Here is a 20947-nt window from a genome sequence, read left to right as displayed (position 1 = left end):
AGAATTCAAATGATAAAATATTTATCCTGTGCCTTATCCTAAATACGTTCGGAAAGGAAACTTAGCAATAGCCAATTTTTTTTAATTACTTTATCTCCCCTATTCATGTAAAGCTTTGGCAACGCGTACAAAAGATACGGACACCATGTTGATAAAACCACTTCCAACAAACCGTGTCATTGATAAAGTTCGAGTGAAACAATCTGTAACGTCCAGTGTGGGATCTCACGTACGTAGGTTACAGTTCGCAAACCCACACAAGGTGGTTTAACCGTCAATAATCACCTCCCCACGGGCTCACAACAAGAGATCGGGCCCTCCCTCGCAGTGACGCATACAGAAACGACCAAGGAAATCCCCAAGTGAGAGTTACGACAGACTCTCAGCGCCGTAGATAGTGGGCAACTTCCTACTCGCGCTGAACGAAGCCAAATACGTGTGAACCGTGTCCACGCTCCGGACAAATACAAGGTAAGGATATGTTTCGTTGTTTTATATTTGTATATGTGATACATTTCGGTTACTACATAACGTAATCTAAGCGAAAGCTTTGTTGTTGACAGGTGTGAATGTTGTGAACACTCTGACTCTCGAGCTCATCCGGTGCATTATATCAGTTTTACTTGTGTCTATACAAGGTGTATATATATAGCTTATATAATCTGACTGTTTATCGGGCTCCTGTGTGGTTTATTACGAATATTGGTTACTTGATTTCATTATTTATTTTAGAGCATAATCGGTTGATGTCTTCATTTTCCCGTGTTTCACCCTCCCCAGGTGTTGTAAACACTAATTTTGGAACCTGTTTAGGTGGATTGACAAACATTTTGTCGGCGTCGCGGAAGTACACAGACAACCGACTTGCGGCCGTTTTTTATGAATAGACCTACCGAAGTACAGCAGCAGGAGGACATGTACGGCATGGCAGAAATGCCCGATCTCATACCACCGGCAGGTGCATTACAACCCAGTCCAGTAATCCCGTACGACCACGGACAGGCAGGGAGGAACAGACCAGACCTCCTGTCCGCCCCACGAAGAATGCAGCGAGCCCCCAAACTCGGACAGATCGGGCGGTCTACGAGAGGTGGGTTTGATATTAGCCTGTGCTGTTGTGTTACTTCATCATGTCACTGTACAGTTTTTCCCCTTTAAAATCCTTGACATAAACCCAAAACCTTTAAATCAAAATTTGTATTTAAAATTGTTCCTGAAGCCTCCCCAGAGCTACAAATCTTGGATGTTTCCCCTCACTGAATTTGTTAACTCATCAAGGTGCGTCCAATGAGGGAAAAATTCACTATATATACAGTTCTTGGGAAGCTACCTAGTTAATACACTGAAACTGTTTGCATGTCCCTTTTCTAGTTATCGAAATAACTTTGAAGGGAGGTACTAATTGTGCATTGAAGGCATGTCGGAATGATTGTTTACAAGTTGAATGCACATAACCAGAAAGTCGTAATTATGTGTGGAAAACTTTAAAATCAAGTTTGACACAATGGGTGCAGCATCTGTAATAATGGTAAATTTGTTAAAAGTTGCAGATAAAAATAAAGTAGCCTTTTGTAAAGTTATATAATGACTCAAATTACAGAACCTTCATAAATCTAATGAAAACACTGAGCAAAACACATTTTTTTTTGTTTTAAATCTTTTTGTAGATGTAGAGTTTTAAAAAGTGATTACCAATACATAAACGTGAACTTCCCAGGAGGAAGTTGTTTCCACTCTGTTGTCAGATATGATACATTTCTTATTTTGTTTTTGCAGTGGTTATTGATGATGAGGACTTGGATGATATTATAAACAATAACAGAGGCTTCCCGGTTTCTCAGAGAGTATCACCTGTTGCCTGATGCATGGTTGACTGTGCCAAAGAGGCCAACACACCAAAGCAGGCCTACAGAATTGAACTAAAATCTCCCTCTCACACGTTCTCACTTGACATCACCTTTCACTGTACAGCTTTTAAAGCTTTCACCATTTCAAGGTCAAACAAGAGAACTATGGACTTTGCTTCCTGTTCACTTTATGCTTGCTCATCACTTAACTGATGTCGTGCTTCTGTAGCACTGAATGGTCCTGTCTGGTTTTCTCAGTTTTTTGATGTTTCTTTCTTGATATGAAGATCTTGATGATCTTTAATGCAACAGGGCTATATTTATTAAATTTGCACTTTACTTCAGAATAAGAAAGCTAACCTCAGCAGGTTGGATTACTCATCTCCCAAAGAGGACATTTTGCTGTCAAACTCAGTTAACCTGTAACGCGCCATTTGGTGGTTACCTTGACATTTCTCGGAATGACACTGGTTACTTGTTAATTGTAAGGATCTTTTATTTAGTCACTGTTTGAATTTAAATAAGTACAATCTTGAACGCATGCTGAGATGAACAATCAAATCTTCTAAACTGATCTCAGATGTAGGTTGAAGTACGTTGCTCATAAAAATGCTTTTAACTTCTAAATGTTTGCATGGAAATTAATGGATTTTTGTAAATTGTTTTGGAAGAGTGCAGTGGGCTGGGAGTAATAAAGTATGCATGAGTAACTTTATAACATTTGTTTATGTTTGAATACAGGCTATTTGTAAAGGTGTTACTGCTGTCAATCGATTAAAAAATTAACAAATTAATCACACATTTTTCTTTAATTAATACAGATTAATCGAATATTAATGTATAAACAAGAAAAACATGGCATGTTTTAAAAATGTGTTTAATGGCATCAGTTATACTGGCCTATTAATGAAGATAAAAATACTGCTACAAATGTCTCCATTAAATGCATTTCCCTCAGTTATAGCCTTTAAATATAGTCATTCAGCATTACAGTATGAAATTAGAGCTGCTTCACAGACAGTACACCAGTACTGAATTAAGTTCTCTTTTGTGTGTTCGTATAGTCTACGAAAACACTAGCCAAAGGATGGCAGGAAAAAAGGGATGCTGCTTTAAATATTTTTTATGTACTAAACTGAAAAAGAAAAAAATGCACAATTAACACTTTAATTTTGACGTCCCTAAAATTTTTTTTTTTTTTTTTTTTTTTTACTTTTTCAAAAAATTACATTTTAGGACATTGCAGGCTGGCATTACATTTTCTATTTGATCAGTGATCTTTATTGATGTTTATAAAATAATAAAATTATAATAATCTTTTATTTCCATGTTTAAATTACATTCTGAATTGCAGATTTCAATATAGACTTACTGTATTTTTGTGTAATGCAAATTCACATTTGGGATGTGATTGTCTTTTTCAACCACAGGAATAATAACCAGCCTGATACAATGAAAGCCAACTTTATTGAAAATAAGCACGTAAAACAAGTGTGTAAACAATAACTAACACTGCCATTATCAAGAAACTTTTATGAGTATAAGATATTCAGATAGGCTCATGGATAATAAAATGAACATGAGGTGGTGAGTTAATACTGAAATGTGTTAAGCAAATGAAAATTTTTTTTTTGATGTTCTGAATCTTTTTTGAACATCTTCAATTACATGGGATTACAAAACAGTGGCTCAAATGAGTATTAAAAAGGTTAGCATTTCTGTGGGATAAATACTCGAAAACAAGCAATTCTTAAAAATAAAAAATCCGCCTCCATTTTGGGCAACACCTGCTTATTGTGTTGGTTATAGTGCTCCCTAGTGGGTACTTTAAAAACACCAACATATATGACCCACTACCAAAGTTTCTCTTCTTTGAAACAGAGAAACCAACCTAGTTGTTCTCTTCATTGAAATACTGATTCCTACAGTCCTCCATTTCCAAAACTCCCAGAGAGTTTGTAAATACATAATCTATTTGAACTTTTGGACACCTGATTGCCCTTTTTATAATGGGACATTAGACAGTTTGTAAACTGTTGTCTTTCTCAGTGACAGCGGTTCAACCTTCATTATTCAGTTCATTATTTTGTTGAAGAAATTTTCACCTTCTTGGTGCAGTATCTGTCCAGTGGGGGGCAGTGTTGGTCACACATACTCTTTATTGCTGCTGCTGGCAGACCGTGCAGGGTTACTTTTAGGATACTTTGACACTTGTTTACTTCGAGGGCAAGAGGCAGCCAACATGGCTCCACCAAGAACATCAAGAAATGACCCGCCCCAAGCAATGAAAATAGCTGCTCCAAACTCAAACCTAAAGAAAAAAAAAAAGAGTCATATGGGAAATGTTGTGAAAATTATACATTATTATTATTTTGTTTTTACTATAATAATTGCTTTTGGACAAAGTTCTAGAGTGTTTCTTAACCCTGTTCCCAGATGCTCCCATCACTGCACCTCTTTTAATGTTTCAATAATCGAACCCACCCAATTTAACTCATCAACAATAGTAGAAGTGCTCCAAGAACTGAGATGGGTGTGTCAGATAAGGAAGACATCCAAAATGTGTCTTTTTGGGGGACCTCCAGGAACAGAGTTTGGACACTGTGCTCCAGAAATTGTGCAAAGTAAAATTCCTTGTGCTCACTTGGTGTTGACTGGAGTGAAAGGGTTGTAGAAAGCTCGGATTACATTGTGGGCAAACCATGAGCAGGCAACAATTGCACAGAGGGCTGTAAGAACAAAATAGAGAAACTTTTTTTTTAAAAGAAGAAAAAAAAAATACAGAAGATCTTTCTTTTTTTTGCCAAATCTTTTTTTAATGATGTTCATTGACCCACAGACTGAGCAGAGACTGATGTTATATAAGAGCAGTTCAAGCATGGTTCACTGTTAACTTGCATGAACAGCCTGTCTCACACACACACTCACCTCCCACTAGCAGTATGATGCCCCCTGTCATGGCCGTGCGAGCCTTGCGAACTCTGTCATCAGCTCCACAAGTGGTGCACTTCATGCCCATGCAGGCCACACCAAGACCGGCAATGGATGCAATGATACCCACAATCATCAAAGCACGGGTCGCTTGAAGATCACCTACAGCAGACAGATAGAGAAAGACATTAAACAGATGCAGACGTTGGGATCTTAACAACTGTCAGTCATGAAAATGGCCAAACCACCAGGATATAGCTGTTAAATAAGTTCAAAATTATATATAATATTAAATAATAACAAATTTAATTGTACAAAAACCATATTGTAAATAACAATAATTTAATATTATATAATTAATATTGAGTTATTATTTATAATGTTAAAACTTAAAATATTAAAATATTCCCTAAAACTGAATGTTGAGACCTTAACAGCCATATTATAAAAAAAGAAAATAATTGAATATTACATAATATTGAATTATTTATTTATCGCTTTAAATTAAATGATAACAAATTAAAGTGAATTGTACAAACATTTGAGTTTCTACTTCAAAATAAAGAGCGCAAGAAGCCATTCTGACAAGAACCAGTCTGTGCCAGTGCAATCCTGTACATGTGCACACAAACCCCACCAAGACAGGAGATTAAAAAAGGGAATGTGCGAGGGGCAGGGCAGGGGTGCAAGCTGTAGTGAAGCGGAAGAATTATTCCTCTCCTTTATTCATTAAAACACAATGAGGCATCTCTTGCCAGGCACAGAAAACAGTCAGCAGTGGAATTCAGCGGGTCACCCTTCATCCTCCTGTTTTCTCTTTTGTCTTCTGCTCCTCCCTCCATCCTAATTCAACCTGCTGTCAGGTGCAGTTCCAGCTGGTTTCAGCTGGAAGTGTCCTTGCAGTTTTCTCAGAAATAACCCCTAATAATAAGTTTCAGCACAGAGCCCCTCGGTAAATACATAAATTCAAGGAGAGCTAAATAACATTTTTTTAACACCTGTGTTAATCTGTGTTAGAGAGTGTTTCTGCAAACTCTGAGGAGGGACGTGAGGTTGTGGTTTCCTATCCCAATCTCCGGGGAACTCAGGGAATGGGGAATGTTTCTGTAACAGCCCTAAACTGAAGCACTCGATTCAATGAATAAACTCATAATTCATTACTGGTAGTTGGGTGTGTTAATAAAAATACTTTGGCAACTATAGAAACAATGGATTACATTCTTCCTGGAGAAGCATGGGCTGATGTCACCATGGCTACCTGTCCTGCCTGCTTACATTACAGTCATACAGTAGATTCAAAGTCCCACTGGCGATGCCAGCATCCATTAATCAAGCACTGGCTGGGAATAGCACTAGTGTTTATTTGAGTGTGTGTGAAGAGTTGGAAACTACGGCTTCCAATGCCAGAGAATTCCAATAAACACCTACAGTAGGCTAATACAAGGCAGGCACTTGATCAATTTATATACATAATGGATCAAATTTGTGATACAGTAGCGTGTTTTTTAAACAACCATTGGGATTTTCTACATTCTACATCACAGGTCATTAAAATAAAAATAAATACTGTAAGTGAAAAAAATCTTAGACAGACAGACAGCTTTTCTATCAATTTCTCTCTTTTTTTTTTAAGATAAACCAGTCAGATAGATAGATAGGTAGATAGATAGATAGATAGATAGATTAGACACTCACTGTCTAATTGTAGAATGGAGTCGTAGATCTTGCACTGAAGCTGTCCGGTGCTCTGAAACGCGCAGGACATCCAGAGTCCCTGGTATGTGGCCACTGCCGTGATAATACTGTCCCCCACGTACGCGGACATCTTCCACTGCGGGAGGATGGTGCCCACGATCAGTCCAATGATGCCAATCAGAGAGAGACCAAATCCAAGCAACTGAACGCCCGAGTTTGCCATATTTTTGACACTTAATGGCAACTTGAGCAACAGTTGGCAATAAACGTCGTCTGACTCCGCTCACCGCTCCTGTCCCGCACCTGTTACTCTTTGAAGAACCGCTCCGAAAAAACTGTCGACGAAGTTGAGAAAGTGACCAACTCTCCGAGGAAAAACGGCAGTCTGTCAGTCAGCTTGCGGTGTTTGCCAGTCGAAGTGTTGCGTAGAATACAAAAGCGACAGGGGGAATGAGAGGGTAAATGCTGGAGGGCGCGCGACGCCAGTTGTGCCATGCCCGGAGTCGTGACGTCACACAACATAGAATCACTCGCATCATCTTCACTTAAGTTTTAAACTTCGGTTATCCTACACAAAATATAGGGTAGCAAACTTGTGTAAGTTATATTTTCTCTGAAACAAAATTCTTCTATACAAGTGGCTTTAAGAAGGAAACCCGCTTTCACCAAAAAACAATCATGTTAAATCATAGGCTATAATGACATGAAAGTCTAAATTATGAGATACTAGGTACGTGCCAATTAGGAGATAATTATGAAGAAAAAAAAAAAAAATTGCATTATGATTTCAGTTGCTGTAAATGGGCTTCCATAAAACAAACACTATTGTTTTTGTTATAGTTATTTATTAGCCTAATTATTGCAATTTAATAAGCCTATTATCAGGCCTATTGTTATTTTGCATGCTTTAATTTACATTGATACATTTTAAAAACCTTCCATTTATGTTTGTTTACCTCTAAAAAGTTTCACATTTAATGCAATCCACTGCTATTGCCTATCCAGTCTCGGGACCTCAACTTACATCTTGCTTCTGTCACGAAAACAAATTCCTCGTATGTGTGAACATACCTGGCAATAAAGCTCATTCTGATTCTGATTCTGAGGACACGTTCAACCATTCCATCAGGTGACCTCTGGACTTCCAGTGAAAGGGGGAAAAAAATCTGGAACACTATCAACTATTGTCTGCAGTAGAGTTGGCGCCAATGTTACAATCATCACACAAAGGTAAAGAGGAAATATCTATAACCTAGCAATAATGCTTTTCAAAGGGAAATAATTTTCCCTCCAGAAAGAGTCTATGTCTGACACCCTGATGTTTTTAGTTGATAGTTTCATTTAAAGAATTTTAAAGGTAACATATAGGATTTAAACAAATATTTAACCATCACAATTTTGTTCTCAGAATTCTTAGAGAAGAGATTGTGAGGAGGAGGAACAACAGTTAGAAGATACATTAGAAGGAATGCCTTTGCTTCAGTAACATCTTGACATTAGCACACACTACTCCAGTCAACCCTGGTAACCTGATTTATCTGTCACGCAGTTGGCTGGTTCATGAGCACTGGGCCAAGTAGCCTTGACACACAAAAGAAACTTTGACATTTTTTCGAAGCTTCTGTCCCCACCTAGTTCCAGTAAACAGACAACACTCAGTAAAGGGGGAACAGACAGTGCTAAATCAGCCCCAAGAAGAACAGAAACTCCCTTCATGGCTTTTCTTTTGACTGGCTCCAGGGCTTTTTTTGAAGTTTATAAACAGTGAAAAAAACAGTGATTAAACTGGTGTAAGCCTCCTTAGAAGCCCACTGAACCGTTAGCAATAAAACACACAGGCCTCTGGTTTCCCCTCAAAAGCAGTGACTCGGCTAATGAGCTTTTCTTATTTCATTATTTCTTACCTCTTTCTTTTACTTCTTATGCAAATAGGTGCCTTCTCACAGAAATGTAGGCACACAAGCCAAACTGATGTAATCTAGGAATTTGAAGGAATTCGTCTTTTTTCAACTGATAATAACTTTCAACTAAACATAACGAAAAACATTTTTGTTTTTTTGTGCTTACAAAGACTGCATTTAAATGATCAAAAATACTTTGTTATTTGTCTTGAAAAAAAAAAAGTGCACCAAGACCAGAAACGTATAGAAAAAATATAGTAATGTTCATTTTGTTTTCATGCTGACTTTAAAGACTTCCATGACTCAATAAAAGAAAAATAATAACTTTAATTGCATGCTACAGTAAATGATCCAACACAAAATATTAACAAACTAGCTTGAAATTGGTCAGGTTAATCCAGATAATTTAATGTTAACCTAGTAAAAGCTGCTGTAAGGTAATCATGAACTAATATATTGTGTTGCTTTAGGAATTTAGGCTAAACATGAGCCACAAGTTTGGCTCTGCCTGTTTATTCAGATTTTTTAAGTTTTAAATCTCATATTATCTGAGAATTAGCCAAGAGTATGTGGTTCATCACAATTATAATAAATGGACAACATAATGTTAGTTAATGTTTGAATCGCTACCTGAAAAAAGAGGTGTGCCAGCCAGAAAACTGTCAGGTAATGTTGATTAGAACTGACTGGTCATCAGTTCATTATCTTTACCGTAGCTAGACTGGCTAAAAATGGAGTTACAGCATGCTCGTCAGACTTTATATCCTAATGGTTCAATGACAAGTCAGATCCAGGAAGGATTTAACAAACCACTGCTGGCAGACAGAAAAGAGCTGCAAACAAGGAGAGAAATATGGTTGCTTAGATTATGCTGAATACATGTGATTATAATCTTTATGATATATTCTCTAGGGCATTAGAGATGCCCAATTTCTCAAAGAAAAGAACTTCAAAGTAAACAAACAATAAATTAATTAAAACAACAACAACAACAGTTAAACAGTTAAACAGTTACATGCTCTCCCTGTTTTATGAACACTGAATCAATGAAAAAGTTAAGAAAACATGTAATCCAGACTATGGCAAGAAAACATTTTTCTAATATCTTAAGAAGTAAAATAATTATTCTTAAAGTTTTATTAAATAAAGTGACATAATACAGTATGTAATAAATGATAGGTAAAAAGCAAATGTATGATCATAAACATAGTTGATGAACTGAAAGAGCTTGAAAATAACAAATATATTGTCATGGAAACATATCAAAAACAGGAAAGAAAGAAAGATGATTTTCTGGTGCCCCCTAGAGACAGTCCACACAAACTACAGTCTTACTAGGAGCTGTGCAGTAGCTGTGTGCTTGTCGTCGGGATGTACTCATGGAAAAGGTTGGTCAGGAGTGTAGTTGAAACTGGCATCCAGAAACATGGCCAGTGTGCCCAGGGTGGTAATGATGACAAAGAGCCAAAGGAAGAGACGATCCAAAACCACAGCAATGTACTGCCAGTCATCTGTCATCTACACGTGAACACATCAAACACAGAAACAATGGGATATGTTTATCTCACTAACACAGGAGGATGTGTATTGTCAATTTATGAATAATCATGAGGATCAGGGACAGACCGAGAGGAAGAGCCTTAGATAAAGGTCTCTTTGTGTATCTGTGAGTATGTGTGAAAAAACAGAGAAGGAAAGTGAATGAACGTGTGTGGTTTGTGAGCATGTGTCTGCATGGTGTTTGTGATTGTTCATAGACTTACAGTATCGTCCACATCCTGTTTCTTCAGTTGTTCAGCCATGTACGTGACGGCGGCGATTGCAGATTTGAGATTCGGAGGCAGAATCAGACAATAGTTGTCACTGTTTGAAAACCTCTGCAACTTCACAGTACTCTCATTATAACTGAAAGGCACACATACACACAAATGAAAGAATGATTAACCCTAAACAAAGGTTCATAAGTGTACTAACAAAACACAAATTGTCATGCTGCAGTGTTTCCATGTCCACTTACTGTTTTTACTGGATTATTAACAGTTCATAAAATTATAACAATTATCCATGAAAGGAATAGTTCACCCAAAATGATAAAATGTTTAAATTTGTACTCACCCTTAGACCATGTCCTGCTCACCAATGGATCCTCTGCAGTGAATGGGTGCCGCCAGAATGAGAGTTCAAACAGCTAATTATGGATAGAGGACTCATATTTTAGCAGCATTTTGCTTCACGAGATGTTAATTTATGGACTGGAGTTGTGTCGATTACTTATGGATTATTGTGATGTTTTATCAGCTGTTTGGACTCTCATTCTGACGGCACCCATTCACTGAAGAGGATCCACTGGTGAGCAAGTGATGTAATGCTACAGTTCTCCAAATCTGTTCCAATGAAGAAACAAATTAATCAATATCTTAGATACCCTGAGGGATGAGAACATTTTCAGCAAATGTATTTTTTTTTTATTCCTTTAAAAATTGCTTTTCAATATGAGCAACAATTTGGCACTTTGATATTAATTAGGATATGGCATTATATTGCTCACATTTTTTAAGCACTCAAGATTTTAATTTACTCAATACTGAGAAAAAAAAAACAAAAAAAAAAAAACTGGTACTGTATATTGGTTAATTGTGCTGCATGTTCTTGTCTTCCTCTTTTATCCTGAAATATATGACCTGTCCATGACCTGACCAGTCTGCAAGTGACATTGACACACTTTGAAACGTCAAAGCAACATTTAGACAGTATGCACTTATTTAAAATTATGCATTGCACCTGTTGCTTTTTTTTTAAACATTTTAAAAACAGGAATGAGTTATTATATGAAAAACATGGCACCATAATTCTAGGAGAAAATCATCTGATTTCAGCTACTAAAAGTAACAGCAAACATCTCTGCACTAAAGCCACATAACTTAATAGTATAAAGCATGCAGGATGAGTTCTGCATCAAATGTAATATTCTATGGAAATAAATAACGAAGTATGAGCAATAGCAATTAGTAAGTATCACTAATAACATAAAGCATTGTGCAGTAATGTAGTTTTGCATATCGTGTTGTACATTAGCATGAGTTCATTGTAGAGGTTAGTATTGTGTTGCTCTGTGCTATAGTGGGAAAGAGTCTTTCATACAGTGTAGAATGAATTATAGCAGTGCTGTGTCTGGGACTGACCTCTCCTCTCTCACATTCCTATTCTTTCAAGGGTGAGTGTTTTTCCAACAGGGATTAAACAGAGAGCAGCACACGTCCAGCACATGATATGCACGGTCAATGAGATACATACTGGTATAAACAGGAACTCTAACAACTCATACAAATGTTTGTTTCCACAGGTATGTGTGATGTATGCACTCACTTTTCCATGCATATGATGCATGCACACACCTAATATATAAAGACCCATCCTCACGTGATTATCTGCATAGACCCCATTAAAATTCACTTGATGAGACACACATTTTCTTCAGAGTGTGTTCTTACATTCTAAAATGGCTAGGAATGGAACAGAATGCAACTTCAAGGATTGTTTTAATGTGCAAAAATTGTAATGTTGGCAGCATGCTATTTAAACCACAAAAAACAAAACAAAAAACAAACAAACCAAAAACAAAAAAACTACAGAAACTACTTGGTGGTTGAAAAACTAGTTGATCGATGTTAGGCTACTCTTCCCTGTGTCTTGCTCTGGACTGCTCTATATTTGCATCATTGATGCAAGTACCACCTTGATTGCCAGTGGCAGCTGTGTGGTACTTTAGTTTGCTAACTAAAATAAAACTGTAAAAATATATTGTCATTAATTAAAGAAAAAAAAAAAAAACATTAGATTAAAAACGTTTAAAAAATAACTGAAAATTGGATACAATGCATAAGTAACAAACTGAAATAGGTTTAAGTACTAAAATGAATTGAAGACTGAATTAAAAATAAAGGTAGAAAGAAATATAAAAACAAACAAACAAACAAACAAAAAACAATAAACATAAAAATAATAAAAAGCAAAAATATAAGATTAAAAGTGAATTAAAAAAATAGGATATTTTAGTATATTAATAAAACTAAAACAACTCTGTTAAGGACTCAGGAGGATAAAGGGGATGTTAAAATGTCCAAAAATTAAATAATTAACTAATTTTTAGTCAAGTTTCTGACAAGAAGCAATGACAAATGCATTTGACACTCTGCTCTCAAAATACCACAATACAAACTCAAATCATGTATTTTTAATAGCAATTAATTTCCTAAAATGAGTCTGTATTGCAGACTCATTCATTACACATTTTCACACCAACCAAACTCTGATATCAAACACGGTTGTGACCACCCATCAAACTCTACTGTCAAAACATCATTAGATTTAGCAAGAAATTTAGGTTATTTGGGCCTTTGGGTTGTTTGGATAGCAAGTACCGCCTGCTAATAAAAATGGATCACATACAACAATATTAACTTTTCTGGAAGTCACTTCTGTAATCCTATAGCCCTAAAGACCGGTGCCATGTCTTGAAGGACTTGTGAGCTTAGCACTTTAATAAAGCTCTAGTGGCATGCAGACATCTTACAGCATCTGTTAGACTGACACCTGTTAGACTGGCACCTGTTAGACTGGCTAAAGGGTGACACACTCTGCAGAACCAAATTACAGGAGCAAGAGTGACAGGGCACAGGTCACGAGTCATTCTCAAACAGTGTGCCAGCAAAACAGTTCATTACTTCTATTACAGACAGATAAAGACATGTCTCTGCCCCACACACACACACACACACACACACACACACACACACACACACACACACACACACACACACACACTGTATACTAAAACAGATTCTTTTGCACGTTTTCAGAGAAAACCTGTCCATCTGTCCATCCAAATGTCCATTTATCCATTTATGTTCATCCTCCATCTTTGGCCCTCCCCTGCTGTTCTTGTGTGCATTACACTCTAATGCCTCAGCTCAACGAGGGCTTAGATTCTGGTGACTTTGGAGGGATGACTGGGCTTAACTGGGCTGAAATCATCTGCCCTTGGATTGAGAGGAGGAACAGCCAGCACAGAGACTTTCATCATTCGCCCACACTGATCCGCATTTATGAGTTGTTTAAAAGCGAGCAATATTGCCAACACCAGCAGATTATAGTACAAGCACATTAAAGTGTTGCATATTGATTTGGCATCTATGTGTGTTTTTGTCTGAGTGAGTGTTCATTATTTGTGTCTAGCAAGAGTTGTACTTAGCATTTGCAGTCAAACAGATTTGACAAGATCAATAAACAAAAAGACAAGACAAATAGGTAAAAAAAATGGCAAATTATTGTAAACTTTACTTTGTGGTTATAAACTCTAACCACAACCAAATCATAAGTTAATCTACACAGCTCTGCAGAACATACATACAGTATATACGTTATTTCATATATTATATTTTTAGGGTTATTTTGCAGGGTTATTCTGTGATTGACTGAGACTAATTAAATTATGTTTTATTGCACACAGTACTAACCTTCCTCTCCAAGGCAATACCAGTTCTGGGTTGATCTTTCGGATGAAATATTCACCTCCAGGTTTAAGACCTTTGTCCAGACAACCCAATGGGATGTTTTCTTTTGGCTCATCCTCCACTGGTTCCTCGATTTGGGGCCTCAGCACACCCAAATAATGGGACAGTAAGTTGATGAAAATCTACAGAATGTTACATGACAGGAAATGCTTTCAGATTTATGTACGTTTATGGAATAATGTAAATAAGCTGCTTTCTATATCAAGATCTTCCTGAATCTGAATCTTTTTAAGGGTCACCTTTCTCACCCATACGGGCATGTGGTGTGTGCTGGGAGTCCTGTGGTGAAGGTTCAGGACCACCACACTAAGGATGACTGAGAACGTCACCAGGATCATGGTGAACATTACATAGTTAACGATGATAGGAATGCCAAGTGATGTTTCTGGAACTTTGTCAGCCAACAACAGCATGAAAACTGTGAGAGCAATGAGGACTGAGATAGACAGAGTCATCTTCTCACCTGAGGGAGAGATCAGAAAACATGTCTCACATACAGACACATATTGTATTGAATTAACTTTCTGTATAAATACAATTACAAACGATTAAGTAGGCTAATTTAAAATTTAAAGTTAAATAATGTCATCCACATTTGCATTTGCATTGCATACAGCTAAAATACTTCTGTAGTTTTGAAAAAAAGAAAAGAAAAGAAAAAAACCCACTACCATTCAAAAGTTTGGGGTCAGTAAGATTTTTTTTTATTCATCAAAGAAGCATTAAACTGAATAAACATGACAGAAAAGACATTTGTAATTTTAGAGAAGATTTATATTTTCAAATAAATGCCACTGTTTTGAACTTTCTATTCATAAAAAAATATATTGTGGTTTCCACAAAAATATTAAGCAGCACAACAGTTTTCAACATTGCATAATACAAGTTTTTATTTATTTATTTATTTATTTATTTTTGTGTGCAGCAAATCACCATATTAGAATGATTTCTGAAGGATTATGTGACAAGGAAGACTGGAGTAATGGCTGCTGAAATTTCAGCTTTGCATCACATAAATACATTATATTTTAAAATATATAAAACTAGAAAAAAGTTTTTTTAAAATTGTCATAATATTTCACAATATTAAAATATTATTGTAGTTTTAATTAAATAAATGCAACCTTGGTGAACATATTGGAGACTTCTTTAAAAAAAAATTTTTTTTTTTACAAATCTTACTGACCACAAAAAACAAAGTTCTTCAAAGTTGAACATAAAACAGCACAATTTACATCCATCATACTGATTTTCTAATTAAAGATGGGCACCTGCACCAGGTGGCAGATAGAAGACAAATATGGCCAGCACACTGGTGAGGATGCAGGGCACGATGATGTTAATGATGTAGAACAGGGGCTTCCTCTCAATAATCAGATAGAAGGTGATGTCCTCATACAAGTCATCGTGGATGTTCTTTCTGCTGGGCTTATGACAAATCTGCCACTCACCGTTCTCTTAGGGAAGAGAGAGGACTGATGAGAGAAAGAGAGATAGAAGGAAGAAGAGAGTGTGCCATGTGCCAAGTTGCTACATTGCTTGGCGACCATAAACAGACTACAGGTAGATTAACTATATTACTTTGCTGAACAATAATTATGTACTAATATTATTTTTATAAATAAATGTAAATATTCACTGACATTGTTGTATTATACCATAGTTCCTGACCTTGGACAGGAAGTTGTCACTTTTAGGAAGGGTACACTAACCAGTGAATGCATTCTCATCAATCACTATCTCATGGAGCTCGTTGCCATCTTCATCTAGACCATACTGAAGGTCCACTTCTGAGGAATCATATGTGTAGGAACGAAACACCATCGTGCAGTTCTGCCAGTCAAATGGAAAGTATGCCACCTATAGGGATGGAGAACACAGATTTAAACACAATACACTATGATACAATAATAGTACAATATAATAATAATATCCTTTTAAATCAGCAATATGCCAAAACTGATTTGTGGTTCAAGGTTAAACACAAGTTAAACACCAACAATAGCTTCTGTGATTCTGACAAATAATTTATAAAATGACATACTGTATATGCATTCAATGCATTTACAATAGAATCTATTTCTACTGATTCCAGAACACTGCTTTAATATGTTAGCATAATAACAAGTTTACATGTACCTCTATGGAACAGGAGCTGCGGTAGATGGCTGGTGGATACCAGGAGACGGTTCCATCACTCCTCACTAGCACATTCACATACAGGGCAACGTCAAACTGACCATCATTACTATTAAACAGAAAGAGAACATCTCAGTCGAGTCCTAAATTTAGTGTCTCTTGTAGGTTTTATTTCCTAACAGCTATTTTCACAGTGAAAAGAGATCAAAAGGTTTTCAACTGAAGTATGATACTGTGGCAGGTACCCTGATCATGCACTTCTTAAAACTAAATCTTTCAAATGTTTGTCAGTGTGGCACTGCAGAAGGATGTTCTCACTTGTTGATTAGGTAGATGTCTGGACGCCACACTTTTAAAGGAGGAATTCGCACAACGTCAATACTGTCATAGTCCTCAGGATTCCAAGATAACCTGTAATCTGTCCATTCTTGAAATAAGAGAGACAGAGAGAAAAAGTGGAGGGGGAATGGAATTTCCATCAAATTCTACTTTTTTTTTAATACTGAATCTTTATTAATACATTTCTTCTGTTTATTTAGGCATTTTCCTCATATAAACCTTTGGCTGATCTTCATATTTTTACAGAAAAACCTGAAACACTCATTCAAATGTATGGTGTGAGTAAGATTTATTAATGTTTTTGAAAGAAGTATTGTGAAATAATTGTACAATTTCAAATAACTGTTTCTATTTTCATATATTTTAAAATGTAATTTATTCCTGTCATGGCAAAGCTGAACTTTCAGCAATTACTACAGACTTCAGTGTCTCATGATCCTTCAGAAATTATTCTAATATGCTGATTTAGTGCTTAAGACACATGTCTTTAAAACATTATTTAAAGGAGACATTGGATGCAAAATTCACATTTACAAGGTGTTTGCGTATAAAAGTGTTTTAGTATTGTGTGGACACAACCAACAAAGATAAAAATCCATTCAATCCATTAATCCTCAAAAAAACTTTTGATTTTCTGAGCAGTATGATGTCATATTGCTCAGGCCCCTCCCACAACCCCTGATGGACTGCCCATGTTAGCATATTTCAGCTCTCAGCTAGTTGTATGCTATATGCCATTTTCTCTGCACTCGAGCACCTGCAGCGACAACAAAGTCTCGAAAGCAATGCAGGTGTTTTGTGGTAAGATGTAAAAGTGAACATAAGAGACTTTATTTTCTCCCGACATGAGAGCCACTGAGAACGCAGTGAATTAGTTTTGTTTTTGATGGTAATGCGCCACCAAATATTCAAAAAATGGAAAGGGGGGGGGGGGGGGTGAGCAGTAGCTCATTATCTTTTAAAGAGACATGCACCAAAATGGCTTGCTGTGAACAGAGCTGTTTTTGACAAGTTAAAAAGGGGGTTGTTTTACACGACAATTGAGGAATTTTAACCAAAGTACTGTATGTTGCAAACATTTCTTGAAGACCTTAAAGAATCATACCAATTGTTGAAAATGGGCATCCGATGTCCCCTTTAACCATTTGTCCAAATCAGGATATCCTTAAATGGACATTTTGATTAACCTATTTGGAACAAATTCCCCAAACCTTATTCCCTTAGCTAATCAAACCGATTCTTTTTCTTACATACAGCATCATTCTACTGAGCACACTTATTTGCTCTACATCTGAAGAAAGCACATAAGACAGGTTTAAAAAAAGAAATGAACAGCCAAAAATGACTTGCGGTTATAAAAAGTGACAAGTCAATCAAAGCAGAAAATAAACAGCGGTTAGGACGGATGAGATAAATGATCTGCCTCTCACCATATTCATGAACACGTTTGTTGTCATCTCTCCATTTTTCTCGTTCTGTGAGAGAGGAGAGATAGTGACATTAGCACGGCTCTAACGCATCGAGTGTGGCATGCTGTCACAGTCAGTCCTTCCATATGAAAGCTAATGTTCTATGCATGGCTTGATGCCTCATGGCTGGAAAGTGCTTGCTGACAGGGGACTAAATGCTAATCTTTCTCTAATGTTAGGGAAATGTTGCTGAAGCATTGACTGCAAGGCCCAGTGGGTTCGAGAAAGGCAGCTGGGCAGCTGATCTCCAACAGCCTGCTGTGAATGTCACCGAACACAAACTGTGTGAGTGATTACAGAGAGAGAGAGACGCTTTGGAAATAAACAATGAATAATGAGAGGATCAGTGAGTAATTCCACATAGGAAAACGTGTGTGTGTGGATGTGTTTATGCGTGAGGGTTATGTGGATCATACCAAGCTGATGAGCTGTACTAAAGTCATTCCCACTCGGACCATCACTCGCTCATTCCAGGTACGTGCTGGGCGCACCTTCAGGTTGTAATCCTGAAACAAATCCTCCAGTAGTCTCCGTTCAGCCTCGGATGCCACTGAAAACACACACACAAATGCTTGTTTTATTTCAGCAGGTCATTAACTCCTTTCCTCTCCTTGTTTCTTAATCAACATAACTCCACCACAGACTTGTCTGTCTCTCTCTCCCTGTCTCTTCTGACATAAAAAGGGTTTTCTAAGAATGGGCTGACCCAGATCAACATGGTCACAAGGTCAAATATGCTGTAACATTCTAAACATTATATGGATTGTATATCAGAGAGATGCAGTCCGTCACATGCAGTTCATGAAAGCACATAACTGACACACACTGGTGACATATACACCTGTTACTATCTGCAATCACGTCTTTTCAGATAAACTTGACCATATGCTGATTTCAAATTCCAAAATAATTAATAACTATAATGTATTAAATATTGCAATATTAAAATATATAATATTGTAATTATACACACACACACACACACACACAAAATTTTAATACGTACTTCAACTTAAGCGGTACATGCACAAAATGTATTAATACATAATTTTGTATAATAATAATGCTTTTATAAACAACATATGCATGCATACGTACACACATATATACATACATCTGGGGTCAGTAATTATTTTATATTTTTATTTATGGAATTAATGTTTATTAAGCAAGGATGTCTTAAATTTATCAAAAGCGGCATTAAAGAATTTCTGTTTAAAGTTGCCCTTTTGAACTTTTTATTCATCAAAGAATGCTGAAAAAATGCATTATGTTTTTCCACAAAAATATTACGCAGCACAACTGTTTCATTGATAATAATAAAAAATGTTTCTTGCGCACCAAATCAACATATTAGAATGATGGATCATGTGGAATAATGCCTGCAGAAAAGTCAGCTTTGCCAGAATAAATTATTAATAATAATTAATAAATTGCAATAAATTATATTTTAAATAGAAAATAGAAAACAGTTATTTTACATAAAATTTCACACAAATATTTTTGCTGTATTTGAGATCAAATAATCCATCCAACCCCAAACTTTTAAATGCTAGTGTAAATATGTCAACACAAACATATCAAAAGGACACAGAAATACCAGATCTGTATTACCTGTGAGAGTCAGAAGCCAGCAGCACCACAGGACCCAAAGCAGAGACTTCATTATAAGTACAAACGGTATATCCACAGTCTGGCACCAGCCGTCACCACTGGCACCATGTACAAGGACACCTTAACAAGCTCTCACATGCACTCACACTAACTTGCACATCCCACTCCACAGTGTCTGTCCTCTCTCTAACCAACAGCTAATTACAGTGCTGAACCTTGTGTTAATTACAGTGCCAAACCTTTCCTACCAAACCCTGACATGGTCACCTCATCACTTTTCTCCTCCCTGCAACTTGTGAAAAGCTGGTCTGTGATTGGTTGGGAGGAAAGGGAATTATGGGACGGAGAAAGGAATGTGTGGACTCTGCCCTGGCAGGCACCTGTTGATGGTTTGTGTAAGTGTGTGTGTGTGGATATTTTTGTGGGAGAACAAAGGGAAGAGGTGGGCACGACTGTTCCTTTCCGGAGGGTGAGAAAGGACAGGAGTGAACATACTCACATACACACACAATCACACTGCTCAAATACTTTTGTGGGGACTTCCCTTTCACACTTGTTCTTAACATAACCAAAATATAATTACTAAAGACCAACTCTAAAATGCTGATTTTGTCATTATTAGAAATGAATTCAAGTGTTGAGAACCTTTTTGCCTTGTGGTATTCATCTGACGCATAGAAATTGGCTTATTGCCATTCATCTGAGGACACTGTCAGAAATTGTGTCCCCATACACACACACATGCATGCAACAAAGTGACCAACATGAAGGCATGAGGTTTTCACCCTCTCAATATACCCGTTTCTCTGCCTCTGTTCAATTTGTTCTGTCTGTATTGTGGTAAAGGCATTTGCTGTGGCTGCAAGGCGACAGCAGATATACATTCTCCCAAATAAACACACACATACACTCTTAGCATCTCACAGTCTAGCTCAGTAATGATCAGCCATGACAACTGAATATTACAAACTAAAAAGAGCAATACAGTCGGCTTTCGGAAGTAAAAATGGCATTCATTGTCTTAATAGGGTAATCGATTTTTAAAGATAACTTATTAAAAAACAGACTTACTGTGAGCTACAAGGTTGTTAATTAATGGTATACGCTTTTGTTCATGCTATCAGTTTGCATTGTTTTTAACTTATGTTTTAAATAATCACGTTTAACAGCGGAATCCCTGGTGAAAAACTACATTAAACATGATTATGTAAAAAAAAAAAAAAAAGAGTTGATGGAATATTTTAATATATTGAATTTGTTCCGAAAAAATTACAATTATACATACATACATACATACATACATACATACATACATATACATACATACATATATACATATATATATATATATATATATATATATATATATATATATACACATATATATATATATATATATATACATACATACATATATATATACACGGTTTTTAATTTAT

General features: G+C 36.5%; 3 protein-coding genes across 4 annotated transcripts; 1 reads left to right on the top strand and 2 right to left on the bottom strand.

The window, feature by feature from the left end:
- Positions 1 to 299: 299 nt before the first annotated feature.
- Positions 300 to 2562, top strand: LOC109085598 (calcium/calmodulin-dependent protein kinase II inhibitor 2-like). 2 transcript variants are annotated; one of them, XM_019100128.2, is made up of 3 exons: positions 300 to 471; positions 814 to 1090; positions 1777 to 2562. In XM_019100128.2, exons 2-3 carry the CDS (start codon positions 880 to 882, stop codon positions 1860 to 1862), a joined length of 297 nt encoding a protein of 98 aa, XP_018955673.1. In that variant the 5' UTR covers positions 300 to 471; positions 814 to 879; the 3' UTR covers positions 1863 to 2562. The 2 variants fall into 2 exon arrangements, with proteins under 2 accessions (XP_018955673.1, XP_018955672.1); XM_019100127.2 differs by having other exon boundaries at positions 307 to 471; positions 781 to 1090.
- Positions 2563 to 3295: 733 nt separating this feature from the next.
- Positions 3296 to 6920, bottom strand: LOC109085599 (claudin-7-A). The gene is made up of 4 exons (XM_019100129.2): positions 6474 to 6920; positions 4776 to 4940; positions 4492 to 4576; positions 3296 to 4158 (listed from the first exon to the last, which is right to left on the bottom strand). The coding sequence occupies exons 1-4, from the start codon at positions 6694 to 6696 to the stop codon at positions 3993 to 3995; spliced, it is 639 nt and encodes a 212-aa protein (XP_018955674.1). The 5' UTR covers positions 6697 to 6920; the 3' UTR covers positions 3296 to 3992.
- A 409-nt stretch (positions 6921 to 7329) lies between these two features.
- Positions 7330 to 20316, bottom strand: LOC109085589 (acetylcholine receptor subunit beta-like). The gene is made up of 12 exons (XM_042759755.1): positions 19509 to 20316; positions 18311 to 18444; positions 17856 to 17900; positions 16405 to 16514; positions 16087 to 16195; positions 15660 to 15807; positions 15219 to 15404; positions 14187 to 14410; positions 13891 to 14069; positions 10138 to 10279; positions 9710 to 9892; positions 7330 to 9207 (listed from the first exon to the last, which is right to left on the bottom strand). The coding sequence occupies exons 1-11, from the start codon at positions 19558 to 19560 to the stop codon at positions 9752 to 9754; spliced, it is 1470 nt and encodes a 489-aa protein (XP_042615689.1). The 5' UTR covers positions 19561 to 20316; the 3' UTR covers positions 7330 to 9207; positions 9710 to 9751.
- Positions 20317 to 20947: the final 631 nt, after the last annotated feature.

The sequence above is a fragment of the Cyprinus carpio genome, chromosome A7 (genome assembly GCF_018340385.1).
Source record: "Cyprinus carpio isolate SPL01 chromosome A7, ASM1834038v1, whole genome shotgun sequence".
In the NCBI taxonomy this organism is placed as follows: Eukaryota; Metazoa; Chordata; class Actinopteri; order Cypriniformes; family Cyprinidae; genus Cyprinus; species Cyprinus carpio.
Note: the sequence above shows the minus strand (reverse complement) of the source record. Positions and strands in the feature narration are given on the sequence as shown.

Coding starts and splice junctions, on each gene's coding strand:
- LOC109085598 (XM_019100128.2), top strand. CDS start 880: ATGAATAGACCTACCGAAGTACAGCAGCAGGAGGACATGTACGGCATG. Junction 1,091..1,776: donor GATCGGGCGGTCTACGAGAG/GTGGGTTTGATA, acceptor TTGTTTTTGCAG/TGGTTATTGATGATGAGGAC.
- LOC109085599 (XM_019100129.2), bottom strand. CDS start 6,696: ATGGCAAACTCGGGCGTTCAGTTGCTTGGATTTGGTCTCTCTCTGATT. Junction 4,577..4,775: donor CATCATACTGCTAGTGGGAG/GTGAGTGTGTGT, acceptor TTGTTCTTACAG/CCCTCTGTGCAATTGTTGCC. Junction 4,159..4,491: donor TTCACTCCAGTCAACACCAA/GTGAGCACAAGG, acceptor TTTTTTCTTTAG/GTTTGAGTTTGGAGCAGCTA.
- LOC109085589 (XM_042759755.1), bottom strand. CDS start 19,560: ATGAAGTCTCTGCTTTGGGTCCTGTGGTGCTGCTGGCTTCTGACTCTC. Junction 15,808..16,086: donor GCAGCTCCTGTTCCATAGAG/GTACATGTAAAC, acceptor CCATCCCTATAG/GTGGCATACTTTCCATTTGA. Junction 9,893..10,137: donor AACAGGATGTGGACGATACT/GTAAGTCTATGA, acceptor GTTCACGTGTAG/ATGACAGATGACTGGCAGTA.